We start from the raw sequence: 17,619 nt of genomic DNA, 5'->3' as shown, positions 1-17,619 counted from the left end.
AACTGTAAAATATGGTAGAAATGGTATTCCCTCCAAACATTTATGTAAAAAGTATTGAATAAAGAACAGAACTAATTATGTACCAGTGAAAAGAGGACACCTGCTGAAACTTTGACAAAAGTGCAAATACTAAACTAACCAGGCTTATTACTGTAATGTGATTTCTGATATAACATTGACATCAGTAATCGTAGTTAAAAGGATTTCAGCACACTTATGAAACTGTAAATTCTAGATAGTGATAGTTACAGTAAAATCATGTAATTATTCCAACAAGTAACATTTTTATGCTTGCTTATAGAGTTATTTGTAATTTTTTTCCATTTTTTTCCATATCAAAAATTTGTAAAACAAAAAAGTAAGAATTGGATCATAAGATGTAAGAAATTAGTCTTTGTTGGTTTAGACAGGATGTTTCTACGCCTACTGTACAGCCTTTTCTCACTTACAGCTCAATCCAAATTCAGCCTACTTCGATCTCTGCTGACTCCTTCACCCAAGCCACAGGAGGAACTAGCAGCAAATACCTAGAACCTGTATATAAATATAGGTTAACATTTCGAGCTTTAGTCACAAATAGAGGATCAAAAATGAGATACATAGGCAGTTTTTAAACATTTAATTTACAAAATAAAAGACCCTTCCACTACTAAAAGTCCACTATTCAGTCATCTTGGCTTCCTCTGGATTTGGAGGTTTCCTTTTAAGAGGAATAACATAGATCCCATTCTTGGCCTCTTTTAGTCGCCACCATCGACCCAGCCTGCAGATAAAAACAAACAAAAGGTAGAAGCAGAGGTAACAGACACACACAGACTACATCATCCAAATAGCATTTGAAACAAAACCTAAAGAAAAAAGATAAAGAATTATATGTTTTAAATGGATCTACCAACAGTGGTTGTTCAATTCAATTTTATTTAAAGTATCAAATCACAACAAGAGTTATTTCAAGACACTTTACAGATAGAGCAGGTCTAGACCACATTCCAGTTGTTAACCTCTTCTAGCAGTGCCTGAAACCCTTGAGGATAAAGTGAATCAAAACAAGACATTGAAATCATAGCAAATACCACCCAATATTTCAAATGTCTGTGTGGGATCACACAATTTCAAACTGATTGCAGAATTTGTTACTGGAACTAATTTTGATTTCACCTGTGAAAAAGGCTGAGAAACGGATTAACACCGCCATCTAGTGTGCATTTCATTTACTGAACATGAACCTGCACTGCTATTTAGCAAATTGATAGGACCTTTACAGACAGTTTCCATGGAAACATGACCATAAGTTCAGTTACCTGTGCTCCTGTCCAACTCCAGCTACCAAGAACTGACCGGAGCTTGAAAACTTCAGACTGTTGATGAAACCGGACTGAGAGAGAAAGCAGAGGAAGCGACACAATGAGAAATTTTAAGACAGCTGTTATGGCTGCCATGTATGCATTCTAAAGAACGTGTATGAATATAAATAAATAAGAGATAAGGAGAAAGTAAGCTTACCACAGGCACACTGAATAGAGGCTGCAGCCCACGGTAATTCTGGCCACACTTCCACACCTGTACCTGTGAGTTGTGTGAACCTACATAGAAGAACCCACTGTAACTAATTGACATCACTACAGACAGAACAACTTAAATATAGCTATGCGAAACATAAATGCATCAACTGTTCTACACATGGGGTTTTACAAACACTTACATTTAGGACCAAGTTAATACATTATATTGATTAAATTTGCATTCATGAAACACAACTGTGAAAGAGGTTTAATTTAATGCGTCCTTTGCATGAAGTGAATGTATGCGAGATAATAAAAAGCTGGTAAGGAGTTCCCTCACAGCCAGAGGCACCTGAGGCGACTGTATCAGAGTTCTGAAGCGCTGCTACCGAGGCGACCCAATAAGGCTGCTCCAGCCCTGCATCACCATGGCGACCGTGAGCCTGCTTTACTGTGCAGAGAGGCTTCTTCTTGTTGACACTCCACAGAGACACAGAACTAACGTTCAGAAAATTGAGAGAGAGTACAGAAGAGAAACCCAAATGAATTTTAGATTCTGGAAGAAGAAAAAAAGTACAATATGACTGTAAAAGCTGCTAGTGTCTCACCCATCATCAGCTCCTGTTATCATGTGCTCCTCGTTTATGAGCTGGATACAATCGATTGAACCCCTGTAGGGAGACACAATAGAGATAAAATAATGTCAGTCTAACAGGAAATGCAAGACGAATATTAGAGATGTAGGATTTTGAGCTGTTATGTTCCTATTGTGTTAATATTTCTTCCAGTTGTCAGTATTTAACGAAAAAATAAAGACATTTATATTCAAAAGTTAATTCTTAAGATTTAACATTCTGCATATATCAATCATTACATGCATACATAATGAATTATAAAATAAATATACTGTACGGCATTCAAGTGACAAAAAACGGTTACATTACTGTGACACCTGTACTGATCTGAGTTTTACATTACCACCTCACTCTTCCATTGTTTTAAACCCTTCACTGCTCACTTGGGAAAAAGCTTTCCACTTTAAAAAGTAATACTTCCTAATTTGACAGTATTAAAAAGTGCCTCTTAATAAAGTGTACTAATATGCTGTGTTTTTATACGGAACTGATGGAAGACAAGGCACGATTTCAAAAGGTGCAAACAACAAGACACAAAAACAGAAAACACAGACGGACTCACTCGTGGCCGTGGAACACCAGCTGAGATTCCTCGGCTATCTTCCACACCCGCACGGAGCGATCTCTTCCTCCGGCGGTCACACAGCACTCACGGCTCAGACTGTCCAGTCCTGTGATGGCGTCCTGATGCCCAAAGCTACAGCAAGTCACAATCCCAGTTGAATTCACAATTTCAAAACAAGTGCAAGTGGTTTAGAGTGAGATCAATTATTTTTTTGATTAGGTACTCACAGAGTTTCCACATACACATTCTCGTCCACATTCCACACCTTTATTGAGCGATCATGAGAGGCGCTGTACAGATCATGAGTTCCCTTCCTGAACGAAAGACCCTAAGAAGGAACACACGTTTAATAGGATTCACAGGATGACCTCAGCACTGCAATAGCTACACAACTGGTAAGATAAAAAGGGTAATTCCATTAAACGGAAAGAAAGAGGGAAAACGTACTGAAACAGGCCCTTTGTGTCCTGTGAATTTGTATAGATGTTTACATGTTTCTGCCTCCCAGATCATGATCAGTTTGTTCACGTCTCCGGTGGCCTAAAATATGTTGAGGAAAAGGTTCCTGTTACAATGTGATGTCACATTTTGGCAAACTACTGGCCAAAGCAGGATGCTGAGAGAATACTACGTACCAAGTATTTTCCATCTGATGATATGGCCATACACAGAATATGGCCTGTATGACCAACATGCCGATCCTCTGTACCTTTCCTTCCGCCAGGTATTGTGTGCAGTTTCTTCCCAGCTACAACATCCCCTGAAGATATAAGAAAGACCATTAACTGAAACTACCAAAGCAGACCATTAATCTCATCATCCGCCCATGCATACTTCTCTGTAGTATCATAAACAATGGATTTTCAGGATTTTAATATATACTAACACTTAATGATGGAGCAGTCTTTGGCAGCAGAAAAGATGAACTTGTCATCAGAGCTGATGACAAGACAGGTAATTGGAAGTTTGTGTCCTCTTAACACCCTGATTTCTGAAGCATCCGGCGGCATGAGCTAAAAGAGAGACCAGAAATTAAACAAAAAGTCAGTCTGTTCATAAACAGCGGTTTTCCCGTATTAAGACACGCTGTTTTTTGTATATGATGCTGTTGAGATTTAACAGATACACATCCTCATACTCACATCTTTGGCAATAAGCCGCTGAAGCTTTCCTTTTTGTTCAAGCTGAGGGACAAATCACATACACAGCACAATCAATAGCAGACCAGTGTATGGCAATTGATCCCACATTAAATCCAAAAAGAAATAATGTGTCTAAGATCAAGGACAAAGGTTTAGTTTGGACACAACACTAGCAAAACCAGGGCTGAAATAATTTGAAATAAAAATGATATTGCTGCAAACACTAATTCATTCATGGGACCCAGTTGAGCATATCAACATTTGTATATGCTCAAAGATCCACACAGCCAGTTTATTATGGCTGTTTTATTCATTTAGCGATCAAACTGAAACTAGACTGTCACTAAAATAAACATACCAAAAGAAGGACACCTTCTCATTCAATGAGTTACCTTTATTTTCATGACTATTTACATTGTAGATTATCACTGGAGCATTAGAACTATGAATGTACACATATGGAATTATGTACTTAAAAAAGGTGAAATAACTGAAAACACGTCTTAAATTCTAGTTTTGTTAAAGTAGCCACCCTTTTCTCGGATTACTGCTTTGCACACTCTTGGCATTCTCTTGATGAGCTTCAAGAGGTAGTCACCTGAAACGGTTTCCCAACAGTCTTGAAGGAGTTTCCGAGAGATGCTTAGCACTTGTTGGCCCTTTTGCCTTCACTCTGGCGTCCAGCTCAACCCAAACCATCTTGATTGGGTTCAGGTCCGCTGACTGTGGAGGCGCACCACTCCATCACTCTCCTTCTTGGTCAAATAGCCCTTACACAGCCTGGAGGTGGGTTTGGGATCATTGTCCTGTTGAAAAATAAATGATGGCCCAACTAAACGCAAACTGTATGGGATGGGATGTTGCTGCAGGAGGCTGTGGTAGCCATGCTGGTTCAGTGTGCCTTCAATTTTGAATAAATCCCCAACATTGTCACCAGCAAAGCACCCCCACACCGTCACACCTCCTCCTCCATGCTCCACGGTGGGAACCAGGCATTTAGAAGCCATCCGGTCACCCTTTCTCCATCTTGCAAAGACACGGCGGTTGGAACCAAAGATCTCAAACTTGGGCTCATCAGACCAAAGCACCGATTTTACTGCTCTAATGACCATTCCTTGTGTTTCTTGGCCCGAAGAACTCTCTTCTGATTGTTGCCCGTCCTTAGCAGTGGTTTCCTAGCTGCTATTTGACCATGAAGGCCTGATTCGCGCAGTCTCCTCTTAACAGTTCTGGAGAGGTCTGCTGCTAGGACTCTGTTTGGTATTCATCTGGTCTCTAATTTGAGCCGCTGTTAACGTGCGATTTCTGAGGCTTGTGACTCAGATGAAATTATCCTCAGCAGGAGAGGTGACTCTTGGTCTTCCTTTCCTGGGGCGGTCTTCGTGTGAGCCAGTTTCGTTGTAGCGCTTGATGGTTTTTGCGACTGCACTTGGGGACACATTCAAAGTTTTTGCAATATTCCAGACAGACTGACCGTCATTTCTTAATGTAATGATGGTCACTTGTTTCTCTTTACTTAGTTGATTGGTTCTTGCCAAAATATGATCTCTAACAGTTTTCCCGATAGGGCTGTCGGCTGTGTATCAACCCAACCTCTGCACAACGCAACTGATAGTCCCAAGTCTATTAATAAGGCAAGAAATTCCATTAATTAACCCTGACAAGGCACACCTGTGAAGAAAAACCATTTCAGGTGACTACCTCATGAAGCTCATTGAGAGAACACCAATGGTTTGCAGCACTAACAAAAAAAGCAAAGGGTGGCTACTTTGAAGAAACTACAAGACATGTTTTCGTTTTTTTTCACACTTTTGTTAAGTATATAATTCCAGATGTGTTCATTCATAGTTTGGATGCCTTCAGTGATAATCTACAATGTAGATAGAAATGAAAACACATTGAATGAGAAGGTGTGTCCAAACCTTTGGCTTGTACTCCATTTTAATACAGAAAGCACTCTTACCACATCTTCTTGAAGTCTTCCAGCAATCAGATCAGTCTCAAATGAGTCTTCTTCTGCTTTATCTTCCTCTGGTGAATTGAGATCACACATTAAATATATACAGTCATATAAGTCAAGTTAGACCTGTAAGTTATGCTGTTTGGATAATACAAGCATACCTTCTTCCTTTAGCTGGTCAAGGTAAAGTTTGGCTAATCTCAGCTTCTTCTCCTGTGGAGTTTCCTCATAATCAACCTCTTCATTGGACTGTCTTTTTCTGGGCACTACAGGACTGCGCAATAAGAAACAAAAGCACAACAAATTTACAACTTCTGTAACAGTTCTGTGCTTTAAAATAGGGACCAAACAGCGGTCCTCACTACATAAGCCCAAGTAAGCACATGATAAATTAACCTCTCTGTCTCAGAGTCGCTGGAAATCTCTTCGTTGTGTTTGGAGTTGGGTTTCTTGGCTCGTAGTTTGCTCTTTCCACCAGAGTCCCCATCAGCCTGCAGCAGGAGAAACAAAAAGGAGGGTTTGTAATGCCGTACAATGAGTGACTTGGTTAGAACAGCAAGTAAACCTGCTGGCTTGCTAGCTTCCTTGCTAACATTCAGCTCACTTACCTTTCGTTTCAGCACTGCTGTATTTTTCCCCTTTATGGCAAATTTGGGTTTTTCTTTTTTCTTCATAAAGAAAGGCGAAGACATTGTAATACGCGACAAGCAGCGTTTCAAAGTAAACTGTGTATATATATATAGCTAACTCGTCAACTTTCTTCAAAAGCAGCAAGTCAACATAGAACCCACATGGGTACACTGCAACCAAACTAGGAAGCTGAAGTCACGTTTATGGACAGACGGCTATTGGCGTATCTTCCCAGTTCCTCCAAAGCGCCCCGCCTTTTCTCTGAACTCAGAATTTCCATTGGTTCAATCAAGAATTTAGATGAGCAGGAAACTGTACTGAGGTTAAATACTTCCCTCGGGGAATAAGTTTTCGCAGCTTTGTTCCGCACATAATTGTAAAAAATATAATTTTCACAACACAATAATATTTTACAAATGTGTACCATGCACACTAAAAGATAAATGCAGGAGCAGTATTTCACGCATATTCAACCGAAAACGTTTTGCGCGGCTGTTAAATATTAGCCGTAATTGCATCAGGATCTATGTACTGCACTACTGCAGTAGTACTACTACTTCCTCTACTACGCAGTATTTGCATTTACTGTGCTGTCACTGTCCTCACTGAGTGTGGTTACAGTTTATCCGTGAATTAGAGCTGAACGGCCAGGTGAGCCTCCTCTGAAATGCCTAACATTATATATCACATGCATTTGATAATGTATCGAAAGACAGTTTGTTTCACTCGTGGCACTAGCTGGAGGCAATCTGGAAGCTAGTAGGAGGGGTTGTGGAGGCAGGGGGAGGGGGATGCGACGTAAACTAACTTTTCATCTTTGTCTCCAAATGACTTACTGTAAAATGTCATGAAACGTTGAGCGACTGAAAAAGTTTTACTCAAAAGTTTGACTCCATCTTGTGCAGAGGAGCAATGCTTGGTGTGTCAACTGATCAGTCTTTACTCTCCCAGATTCTTTCTTTTAACCCCATGCCACCAAAGAGAGACGCAGAAGCGGGTCCAACACAACCACCAGTCAAGATGATAAAAATCGGACCTGATGCCCAGGAGTTTGGCTGTGAGCCAATGGAGGATAAGTACAGGATGGCTCAAGAGTCCAGCTACTCTCCTCCTTTTCCAAACAATGAGGTAAGAGATGCTATTTAATTTTGCATAAAAGACAGCTGTTATTTACCTTACTACACATGGAATCTGAAAATGTGATTTCTTCTCATTTGGCAGCATGAAACCATTGACTTTGATGAAGAAAACATTGCAAGCCCAGGCATCAGAACAGACACAATCAGTCTCCTCATGAAAATAGAGCAACTGCAGGCACAACTCAAATATGAACGCAGATGTAGAATTTTGGCCGAGAGAGAGCTGAGGGAGCTGAAAGGTGGGTGGAAAAAGATGTCTGTAAATTAATGAGTTAATATAGCCAGGGAAGGCGTATAACACGTGTTGGGCTTTTTAAGGTTGATTCTGACATTGTTTTAGACCAAAACCATTCAGACAAAGTTACAGGTGATGCTTTATTATTTGCGTCTGTAATTTTTAAATAATTTGCAAGAAGGCTTCAATGGAAGAAAAAAACAATTCAATTTCGTAATAAATTAAAGGACATATTAATTGTCAATGTAACTAGAGTTGATAGTGTAACCTACAGTCTTTTAGTTATGTAATATCTGTCAACAGGTGAGCATACCATTGAACATACTTTGAGAATTAACTCAGGAATTGGTGTAAAAAAAAATAAAAATGAATGACTTTTTTTTTTTATCTCTGAATGAATTGTCCTTTTCCAAGGACATTCCTATTGGCCTTGCAATTGGTATCAAACTGCATATTTAATTTCAGGTAAGTAATTAGCAAATGTAGAAGAAAATTACAGACCTGTTTAAAAGTTTTACCAAATCAAATTAAAAGGATTTATTATGTGTTACATACCTGTAAATAACATTTATAAAAGGCATTGAGACCATCATGTAGACAGATAAACATATAATGAGCAGTTAAATGAAATTGTTGTGATTTCTAGATACTTATTTGGGCTGTTGGCATGTCAAGTGTTGTAGGTAGGACGGGTTCTACTAAAATCCTAGCTAAGGCCCTGAGCCTATGCTTTAAACATCTAATGTTAATTATTGTATGAATAAACTTACTCTGTTTCAGCATTTCTAAAGTGGTTTGACACTTTTTACAGAGATGAACACTCTCATGATGCAGATGAGGCACACAGCACATGAACTGCGAGTCACTCTGGACCACGTTCTCCAAGGAGGCGAGGCGGCAGCATCACAGCACAACTCTGAAGATAAAACTGTCTCTTTCCTGGCTGATCCTGAGGATGAGATGAGAGAGGATCATAATAGCTCAGAGGTCAGTGCGTATACTCAGTGTCTTCTTATAACAGTACAATTTTGGGAAGATTGCTCAATTCACTTAAATTCTGTTATCATTGGAGAGCTAATTATCAGTGCTCCTGTTTCAAGATTTTCCAGGTAATAGGTATAAGACAATTTAAAAAAAATCCGATTCAGCCATTAATTCATCTTAATACTTTCATGGTTAACATTTTTCTTCTTTGTCCACAGGACGATCAGAACTTGTTTTATCTCTCAGAGAATCTTCGTGTTCCAAGAAATCTTTATGAGCGCATTGCGGAAATTGCAGACTTCAAAAAGTACACGTCGGCACTGCTGATGATACTTTTTGACAGAGAAACATTGGCCACACACTCTCTGCAGGGCCGCAGGAACACCTTTACCGGAGAAGATTGCCACAAGCCTCAACTCCCCCCTGAGATCTTGAGAAGTATTATTGGTAAGATGGAGAACATTTTTTAATTTAAAGCACACAGACCTTCTTGGTAGATGCTCATTATTTATGAATATGATAATGCAAAATGGGTTGATTAAAATTGTTTATTTTGCTTCTTCTTGCAGATCACGTGGCACTCAAATTTGGCGTTGATAGCAGCCAAATAAAAACTGCAATCCGCACGAAGTTGAATAATGAGGACAAACTATTAAAGAAGAGACTGGGTATGGGTAAAGCTGAAAACAAAGCTATTCAAGGCTTTTGCCAAGATGCTTCACTCCTGCCTGAAAATGGAGAAATGAGAAATGATTCTCAGGTATAACCTTTTGTGTCTACCTTCCTCTGATGGTCACCATTTTTCATGCCTGATAGAAATGAGTGACAGGTTGCTGTTTTTTTTTTTAATCCACCTGTCCTGTAGTTTATTCAGTTTTGGATTCTCGTGCTTGAAGTTAGTTAGCCTAGTTAGTTATTTTTTAAACTTTTTAGAGTTCTTAGTTTTTTACAGCTGTTGTCCTTTGTGTAAAGTTTAATCTGGTGATTCTACCAAGACATTTGACAGCACTATAAAATGTCACACGTGTACTTGTCAGTGGTAAAAACAACCAAGTGTTCTTATTTAATTTGAGTTAGGAAGTGGCTGTGTCTAAATAACTCTGTGAGTCTTTGAAGTGTCTTTGTTGAACATTTATACTGTTATAACTTTCTAATGTTTAAAAAAAAAAATAGGGTTTCCATTTGTACCCTGTTTTTCATGACAAACTGCATTGCATCAAGTGATACTGTGTTTCTAGAATAGTTTCGTTTGCAGTAGCAAAATATGCTGTTAGGGATAATTATTCTATTTGCTTCCACAACATCTAATACATCAGTTCTCTGTTATTTGTGCTTACCTACATGAGGGCCAATAAACCCTTAGAACTGATATCCTTCTGTTATCTTAACTTGGACCCTTTCTTACATCATTTACATACATTTGTTTTCCTAGCAACCAATAGGTGTCAGTGCTGAGCCTTTTGTTACGCTCCGATTTACCCAATAATCAACTCTCAAACTATTAAATGTTTACTATTACTTGAAAAAACAATCTAAATCTATTACAAATAAGATTAATTAAATTTCATTGAATTGACTGAGCAAATTCAACCGACTCTTACATATGTGGGCATATTCTCTGACGCTCAGTAGAGGATAATAGAGGAACATCTGTAAAGACAGCCATACAGTGGACAGTGTGTGACAGTCACTGCCACATACTGACTGATGAAAGAGAGTGTGTGTGGGACATAGTTAATGTCAGCGGGTGGTGGTTTGATAGAGTAATCTTGTCTTGAAAGATGTGAATTGAACAATCACCAATTGCTGGCTCCTCCCCCCCCCTTTGGCTCAGCCATCTGTGTTGTCTCAGTGAACGCAAAGCACATCAACTCTCTGTCAGTGTCAGCTCTCCCTGGGGTCCTTTACCAAGTCTCATATGTCTTTGTATTTTTAGGGGATGCTCTACCATTTTTGTTTCCCACAGTTTTTGCATTAGCTCCTAATAGATCTCTGTAAGGTGGACCAGTACTCTTATACACCAGAAAACAACACCTGAGCACTGAGTTTGATTTAAAGGATTCACAGAAGAGTCATCACCATAATTTGTAAGTATTCAACTTTACAAAAGTCAAAAAAACAACTTTTGGAGGAGCTACAGCCAATTTTCAAAATGTAAGTGTTGTTTGGTAGGTTTTTGTGTAAATAAGTGGTTATGGCATTATAAGACTAAGCTTGGATAATGAGTCGGGTTCATACACAATAATATAAATGCTGACAAAATGTTTAGTACATTTGATAATTAAAAAGAATACAGTAGGCTCCAAATTGCTTATAGCTTTAGATTCCTAATTTTTCATCATCCATCTGTCTGAGGCTGATATTAAAATATACAAATGGCTTGAAAATTACCAACAAAATAGTTTGCGCACCATAGATGTGTTTGAGAATGTGAAAGACTGAGGAAAATGTTACAAATCATATATTGAAGTCCTTACATATTGCAGTCTGGTGAAATTTTGATTGGTAATACATTTATAATTTTATAACTGAAATCTATCAGGTTAACACGAGGGCCCTAAGACATTTAAGAAACCTCTGAGGTTGATATAAAGCAGTGGTAGATTCCTGGTGGTTTTGAAAATGAAGTTTTAGCATTACGAATAAAAAAAACGGAAATAAAGGTCCACCCATCACAGATGGCGGCTCTCAAATGGTTACTCCTACCTGGATATGTAGGATAGAGCCTTTAATTGTGATTTAACTCTTTTTTTTTTTTTTTTTTTTTTTTTTTTTGGGGGGGGGGGAAATCTGATGCACTGTAAAATTACAATATTAGCATATGTACATCAACATCTCAGTGATGGAAATGTACTGCAATTCATCTAATACTACTTTTGTATGTCTTTTATTTCTCGATGAGGCTAATTATGTAGAGTATTGCACATCTTTAACTTAAATTGCATCTACTGAAACACATTTTGTATTTCAATAGTCCATTTAGACATTGAAATCATTTAGATATTTAATGCTAAATTTTTTTCATTTTGCAATTGGTTAACATGATTTTGAAGGATAACAGAGAGTAGGATTATGGGGTTTCTCTGTACAGGCCCAAATACTCGGTAACATGGATTTATGAGGGACTTAAAGACCTGCATAATTCCCTCATCGTTGTTATAATGGAGAAAAAATAGTAAAAGAGAACATCTATAGTAGAGGCAAAATCCATTGCATGTTTCAGTGTTTAAATAAATAAATAAACTAAACAACTAGATGCGGAAAATGATCATCCATTACAGGAGTAAAACCTGCAGACTTAAAGGATGTAGCACATGCTGCAAGAGCAACATGAATGAACAAATGAGGGCACCTTTACATAATATGCATGAGAATACATGTACTCCTTCCTGTGGATAAATCTCACGGCGCATGTGGCATGCCAATAGCTGTCTACAGGAGAAGAACACAGCAGGGTAGAGCATCAGTGGATCATAGGCAGCAAGCTACCACAAGTTTAGGATACAGCATGCTACATAGTCTGAAACCGGATCATGATTATCAGTACAAGATGGTGGTTACATGTATTGAGTTGCACATGAGAGGCGCTACAAAGAGATGGAAAGCCATAATGCAGAGAAGATATTTGAAATTCAGTTTTTGCATTTTGCGTAATTTTGTCAAATTTAAATGTACAGTAAACACACAGAATATACATTCAGTCAATGCTTTCTGGTTGGCTTTCACAATGAAATACTCAGTGATCAGGGGTCAAACCTGTCCTGGAAAGACGTCTCCTATTTGATGGTGCTGGGCAGGGCAGACACTGAACACATACTAATCAATGCAGCCAGTTCCCTGCAGCTGGGCTAAAACAAGCAAACTCATTATCTTACGTTTCAAAAGGATGGGGTTGGATGGAGCAAAGACAGCATGTCCTCCATGAATTATTTCTATTGATCATGTCCCTCACTCACTAAAACAGAAAGAGCATCCCTTCTTAAATACTCTCAAAAAGAGTTATTGATTTACTTTTCAATACCTTTAGGTATTTATGTGTGTGTTCCTTTGAAGGTGAGGATCTCTAAAGGTTTATAATTAACATGTAAGCCTAATTAGGCATCAGGCATTTCTGTTTTTAGTTTTAGAGCCTTTCCCAGAACCACTAAACTGGACAGGGCTTAAAGGGGAGATGCACTACTCATATATCAAAATATGATGACCACATAGTGACGTCATCAGGGTTATCTCAGCAAAAAGCCTGCAGTATAAACTGGGGGTACAGAGTTTGAAAATTGTGGACGTTTACCAGGCAAGGAACGTAACTTGATGTTGATGCTTTGATTTTGACCATTTAAAAAAAATAGCTGTAATAGTTCCTGTACTACCTGCCCAGCATCAAACAGCAAACGAACACAGTATCCAAATAGCTGATAGTGGAGCATTCAGCTGCTCCACTGTTGGTGGAGACCAAAAACAGAGTGAATATTGGACTTAAAGACATAAACACCACTCCAAATGAATGGGAATGTAGCTCCGTATCTGCTGCAGGTAGGTTAATAGGAAGCTTTTTGCTCACTTTTTAAAAGGTGCAGCTTGTTTTTGCTGCACCCAAGTGATTAAGGCAAGGCAAGGCAGCTTTATTTGTATAGCACATTTCAGCAACAGGGCAATTCAAAGTGCTTCACACAAAATCAGTTAAAAAACAATTAAAAAATAACAACAGATAAAACACAAGAATAAACAGTTACAGTGCAGTATAAGAAATTAAACATTAAAGAAATGAAAAACCATTCAAAGAAAGGCAACATCAAAAAGGAACGTCTTCAGCCTTGATTTAAAAGAACAGAGTAGCAGCGGACCTGCAGGTTTCTCAGAGTTTGTTTCAGATGTGAGGAGCATAGAAACTGAACACTGCTTCTCCTTGTTTAGTTCTGACTCTGGGGACAGAAAGCAGGCCTGTCCCAAAGGACCTGAGAGGTCTGGGTGGGTCACGGTGTAGTAGCAGATCACAAATGTGTTTTGGCCCTAAACTGTTTAGTGATTTACAAACTAGCAAAAGTACTTCGAAATCATTTCTGAATCAGCTGCAGTTGTCTGATTGATTTTTTAGGGAGACCTGTAAAGACTCCGTTACAGTAGTCAAGTCTACCACAGATGAAAGCATGGATAAGTTTTCCAAATCCTGTTGCCACATAAGTCCTTTAAACCTTGCTATATTATTAAGGTGATAACAGGCTGACTTTATAATTGTCTTAATGTTGCTGTTAAAATGCAGGTCAGAGTCCATGACTACACCAAGATTTCTGGCCTTGTCTGTTGTTTGTAACATTGTTGTTTAAAGCTGAGCGCAGACTTTTAATCATTCCTCTTTTGCTCCAAAACCAACCACCTTAGTTTTTTCTTTATTTAATTTCAGAAAGTTCTGGCACATCTAGCCGTTAATTTGTTCAATGCACTTAGTCAGTTTTTGTATTTGTCTATAATCTCCTGGCGATAAGGTTATGTAAATTTGTGTGTTGTCTGCATAACTATGGTAACTTATTTTGTTGTTTTCATAATCTGGGCCAGTGGAAGCATGTAGATGTTAAACAGAAGAGGCCCCAGAATTGAGCCTTTGGGAACTCCGCACGTGTTCACAATCCGTAGAAGATCAGAAGCCAAACAATTCGAAACATTTTAGGAAACTCGCGTTGGTAGAATATCAAATTAAGTATTTAGTTATGCAGGTTAAAAGATTTAATGTAGTCTTTATTAAACATGATTTGTCATAAATGTTAATGTGTTTAATTTGACTTTATTTTCTTCAACACAGGAGCAAAGACTATTTCCTTTGAAGTCTGAAGGATGCTACCATCTCATTACTGAACAATGGGGAAGTCCGGAATACAGATGTGTACTTTTACTTTGAAACCTTTGCTATGAATCATGGTGGAAAACAGTTCGTTTCTGAACCCTGAGTACAATGACAGCACCACTGTTTGGGCACCAATGCCCTCACTTCCCAGCAGACAACTGGGCACCCTTCCCAACCCACAGACACGCTTCAAGGACCTGACAGGGATATTTTTCATGGTGATCCTGAATGTTTTGGCACTTCTAACCAACACTGCTGTTCTGGTCGTTGTCATAAAAGCTCCTCATCTCAGGAAATTTGCCTTTGTGTGCCACCTGTGTGCAGTGGACCTGCTGTGTGCCATTTTGCTCATGCCTCTTGGTATTGTCTCCAACTCTCCATACTTTACTGGTGTGGTGTTCACTATACTGGAGTGTCAAGTTTACGTCTTCCTCAATGTAATCCTCATAGCGGCTTCTATCTTCACCATCACAGCCATAAGTGTGGAACGTTACTACTATATCGTCCACCCCATGCACTATGAGGTCAAGATGACCCTGAAGTTGACTTCAGCCGTGATAGTGATGGTTTGGGTGGCCTCTGCAGTGTTGGCGTTGTCTACTGTGTTTGGGTGGCCATCTTACGGCAGCCTGAGCTCCATCAGTGCTGCACAGTGCTCACTGCACTGGAGCCACAGTGACCACAGACGAGTCTTCTCTTTGTTCTTTAGTGTCACCTGTTTCTGCCTGCCTGCTGTTGTGATTTTTGCTGTCTACTGTAATGTGTACAAAGTGGCCCGTGTGGCTGCCCGCCAGCATGGACCCCTGCCCTTGTGGACAAAGAGTCAAGTGAAACATCGCTCTGACTCAATTAACAGTCAGACTGTCATCATCACAACCCGCAACATCCCAAATAAGATTTTGCGTGACCGGCCTTTTGGTGGAGGTAAAGCCGCTCTCACTCTGGTGGTTATTGTTGGCCAGTTTTTGATCTGCTGGCTGCCTTACTTTTCCTTTCACCTCCATCTGACGCTAGATGCAACTCCCAAAATAACCGATGACCTGATGGAAACAGTCACTTGGCTGGCATATTCCTCCTTTGCTATTAACCCATTTTTTTATGGGCTTCTTAACCGGCAGATCCGGGAGGAACTTTGTAAGCTGAGGCGTTGCTACTCTGCCCGGCCAGTAGAGCTGGCCGTCTCCAGCCATGAGGGCTCAGGCCATGAGAATTTTCTGCAGTTCCTTCATAGGACCAGCTGCACAGTAGAGACACGTGCAAGCTTGACCACATCCAGTATGAGAAGCACTCTGGATCAAACTGGGCAGACGGGTTTCAGGATACCGGGACAGATCCCTGAAGAGTTCAGTTAGATACGTATTACCTCACTGTTGTGCTGATGGTAGCGTGAAAGACTATCAAAGCTACTAGATAAAAAAAGAAGTGATCCAGAGTGCTTAATGACTGCAACATGTCTGTAAAATGTATTTGCAAACAGTGAAAGCTAACATACAGCATTAGGAAATTAATTGTTTATAAAACTTGACATAGCCTACTCTCATCCTTTTATCTAAAGATTATACATAGAAACAATACTGCAATGGTAAGCTAATAGACATTGTTTCTTGAATTATTGTTTCTGTACTTGTGGTAAAACTAACAATTACAACAACAACAAAAACTCCCAGAAGGAACACTTTGTTTGAACTACTTAAGCAAAGCTACTGTTTCTTCTTATTATAATTTATTTTATTAAAAAAGTAATGAGCACAAATATCGGATTATACTTGAAGTTATAACAACACAATCACTATACAGATCTTCAGGTAAATACTAAATCAGAAGGAGGGATTTATAATAAGAATGAGAGTGGCCAGTCATTTATTTTTCAGAAGTTTAAAATGAGGCTTCTATATAGCAGCGATATTGTTTTGTACAGGTAAGTCAGTGTTGTCAGTGTTTATTGTACTCAAAAAAGAGACATGTTACTCTACTTAATCTTTTCTTTCTCATTGCTTTGAATGTGCAAATACACATTGGTTACTTTAATAATTTATGTACTGTAGATTTAAGTAAGTAAGCATTCAATCTTACTGTACATCACTAACAAGCAATATGTACAGTAAACGTTAGCACATTGATCTGTACTGAACAGATTAGATCTTCAGGGCAACATAGGACTGGCTAGTCAATCTTGTAAATTAGGTTATTTTCATCAATATTGTTGTATTTTCTGACAGCAGAGAATAATTTACTACACTCACTGTTCATGTCTAATCATTAATCTTACAGGGAAAGCCTGTTACAGTGAAGGGGCAGCCGCGTGTAACCATGAGATTAACAGCCAGCCTCCCCATTAAAAGTCTATCACGTGTCCTGCCAAAGTATCATGGAGCTCACTCCCTTTGCAAATTTGTGCCAGCTAAATGCTCTCAAATGTAAAAGGGAAATTCCTATCTCTCTCTGATCACAAAAATACTCGCTATAAACAGCCATCTGCATTAGCAACACCTGAATGTGCACCATCTATGCATGTTTGACATTTTTTCTCCGTGCAGAAAACATTTGACTCTCTGATTCCTCTTCACTTCTCTGTCCTCCAGGTTTCCATTTATAGTAGATAGAATACAATATAACAAAATTAATTTATTCTCAGGGTACCACACAGTACAACAAAATTAAGTATTAATCCTAAATTTACTGTACAAGGCCTGTGACTAAGATTGAACCCTGTTAACACATGATTATACAATGAGAAAATGCCATTTCATCAGATGAAGTGGTTTCTCTAATATCCTCTTAATATTTGTACACTGGCGAATCAACAACTGTTCATAATTTCATACATTTACCTAGGAATACAACTTACTTATCAAATATTGTACACATACTATGATTGGAGGCCTATTTGCAGTTGTTTCTTTCAAACTGGGTTAAGCATTAGACTTGGGGATATCGTCGGATTGACACGATAGTAGGCGACAACTGAAGAGAGCATGCTGAGCAACATTT

General features: G+C 38.9%; 3 protein-coding genes across 5 annotated transcripts; 2 read left to right on the top strand and 1 right to left on the bottom strand.

Moving 5' to 3' along the window:
- Positions 1-604: 604 nt before the first annotated feature.
- rrp9 (ribosomal RNA processing 9, U3 small nucleolar RNA binding protein) lies at positions 605-6,662 on the bottom strand. Of its 2 annotated transcripts, none has more exons than XM_034869192.1 (15): positions 6,413-6,662; positions 6,201-6,295; positions 5,966-6,078; positions 5,808-5,875; positions 3,845-3,886; positions 3,589-3,715; positions 3,338-3,462; positions 3,150-3,242; positions 2,930-3,030; positions 2,700-2,834; positions 2,111-2,173; positions 1,843-2,000; positions 1,504-1,583; positions 1,302-1,375; positions 605-763 (listed from the first exon to the last, which is right to left on the bottom strand). In XM_034869192.1, exons 1-15 carry the CDS (start codon positions 6,494-6,496, stop codon positions 661-663), a joined length of 1,461 nt encoding a protein of 486 aa, XP_034725083.1. In that variant the 5' UTR covers positions 6,497-6,662; the 3' UTR covers positions 605-660. The 2 variants fall into 2 exon arrangements, with proteins under 2 accessions (XP_034725083.1, XP_034725084.1); XM_034869193.1 differs by having other exon boundaries at positions 1,855-2,000; positions 6,413-6,659.
- Positions 6,663-6,804: 142 nt separating this feature from the next.
- LOC117943215 lies at positions 6,805-10,180 on the top strand. Of its 2 annotated transcripts, none has more exons than XM_034869195.1 (6): positions 6,805-7,085; positions 7,416-7,562; positions 7,656-7,812; positions 8,620-8,795; positions 9,011-9,239; positions 9,362-10,180. In XM_034869195.1, the coding sequence occupies exons 2-6, from the start codon at positions 7,455-7,457 to the stop codon at positions 9,556-9,558; spliced, it is 867 nt and encodes a 288-aa protein (XP_034725086.1). In that variant the 5' UTR covers positions 6,805-7,085; positions 7,416-7,454; the 3' UTR covers positions 9,559-10,180. The 2 variants fall into 2 exon arrangements, with proteins under 2 accessions (XP_034725086.1, XP_034725085.1); XM_034869194.1 differs by having other exon boundaries at positions 6,810-7,085; positions 7,386-7,562.
- A 186-nt stretch (positions 10,181-10,366) lies between these two features.
- On the top strand, positions 10,367-17,030 carry si:ch211-213o11.11 (probable G-protein coupled receptor). The gene is made up of 2 exons (XM_034869187.1): positions 10,367-10,946; positions 14,587-17,030. The coding sequence occupies exon 2, from the start codon at positions 14,700-14,702 to the stop codon at positions 15,978-15,980; it is 1,281 nt and encodes a 426-aa protein (XP_034725078.1). The 5' UTR covers positions 10,367-10,946; positions 14,587-14,699; the 3' UTR covers positions 15,981-17,030.
- The last annotated feature ends 589 nt before the right edge of the window (positions 17,031-17,619 follow it).

The sequence above is a fragment of the Etheostoma cragini genome, chromosome 4, assembly GCF_013103735.1.
Source record: "Etheostoma cragini isolate CJK2018 chromosome 4, CSU_Ecrag_1.0, whole genome shotgun sequence".
In the NCBI taxonomy this organism is placed as follows: domain Eukaryota; kingdom Metazoa; phylum Chordata; class Actinopteri; order Perciformes; family Percidae; genus Etheostoma; species Etheostoma cragini.
Note: the sequence above shows the minus strand (reverse complement) of the source record. Positions and strands in the feature narration are given on the sequence as shown.

Bases quoted from the DNA above. Each gene is read 5' to 3' on its own strand.
- rrp9 (XM_034869192.1), bottom strand. From the start codon at position 6,496: ATGTCTTCGCCTTTCTTTATGAAGAAAAAAGAAAAACCCAAATTTGCC. The intron at 3,716-3,844 runs GTGAGTATGAGG...TCTCTCTTTTAG, and splicing joins AGCGGCTTATTGCCAAAGAT to CTCATGCCGCCGGATGCTTC. The intron at 764-1,301 runs GTAACTGAACTT...TTTTATCTGCAG, and splicing joins GGAGTTGGACAGGAGCACAG to GCTGGGTCGATGGTGGCGAC.
- LOC117943215 (XM_034869194.1), top strand. From the start codon at position 7,404: ATGCCACCAAAGAGAGACGCAGAAGCGGGTCCAACACAACCACCAGTC. The intron at 7,813-8,619 runs GTGGGTGGAAAA...CACTTTTTACAG, and splicing joins AGAGCTGAGGGAGCTGAAAG to AGATGAACACTCTCATGATG. The intron at 8,796-9,010 runs GTCAGTGCGTAT...CTTTGTCCACAG, and splicing joins AGGATCATAATAGCTCAGAG to GACGATCAGAACTTGTTTTA.
- si:ch211-213o11.11 (XM_034869187.1), top strand. From the start codon at position 14,700: ATGGTGGAAAACAGTTCGTTTCTGAACCCTGAGTACAATGACAGCACC.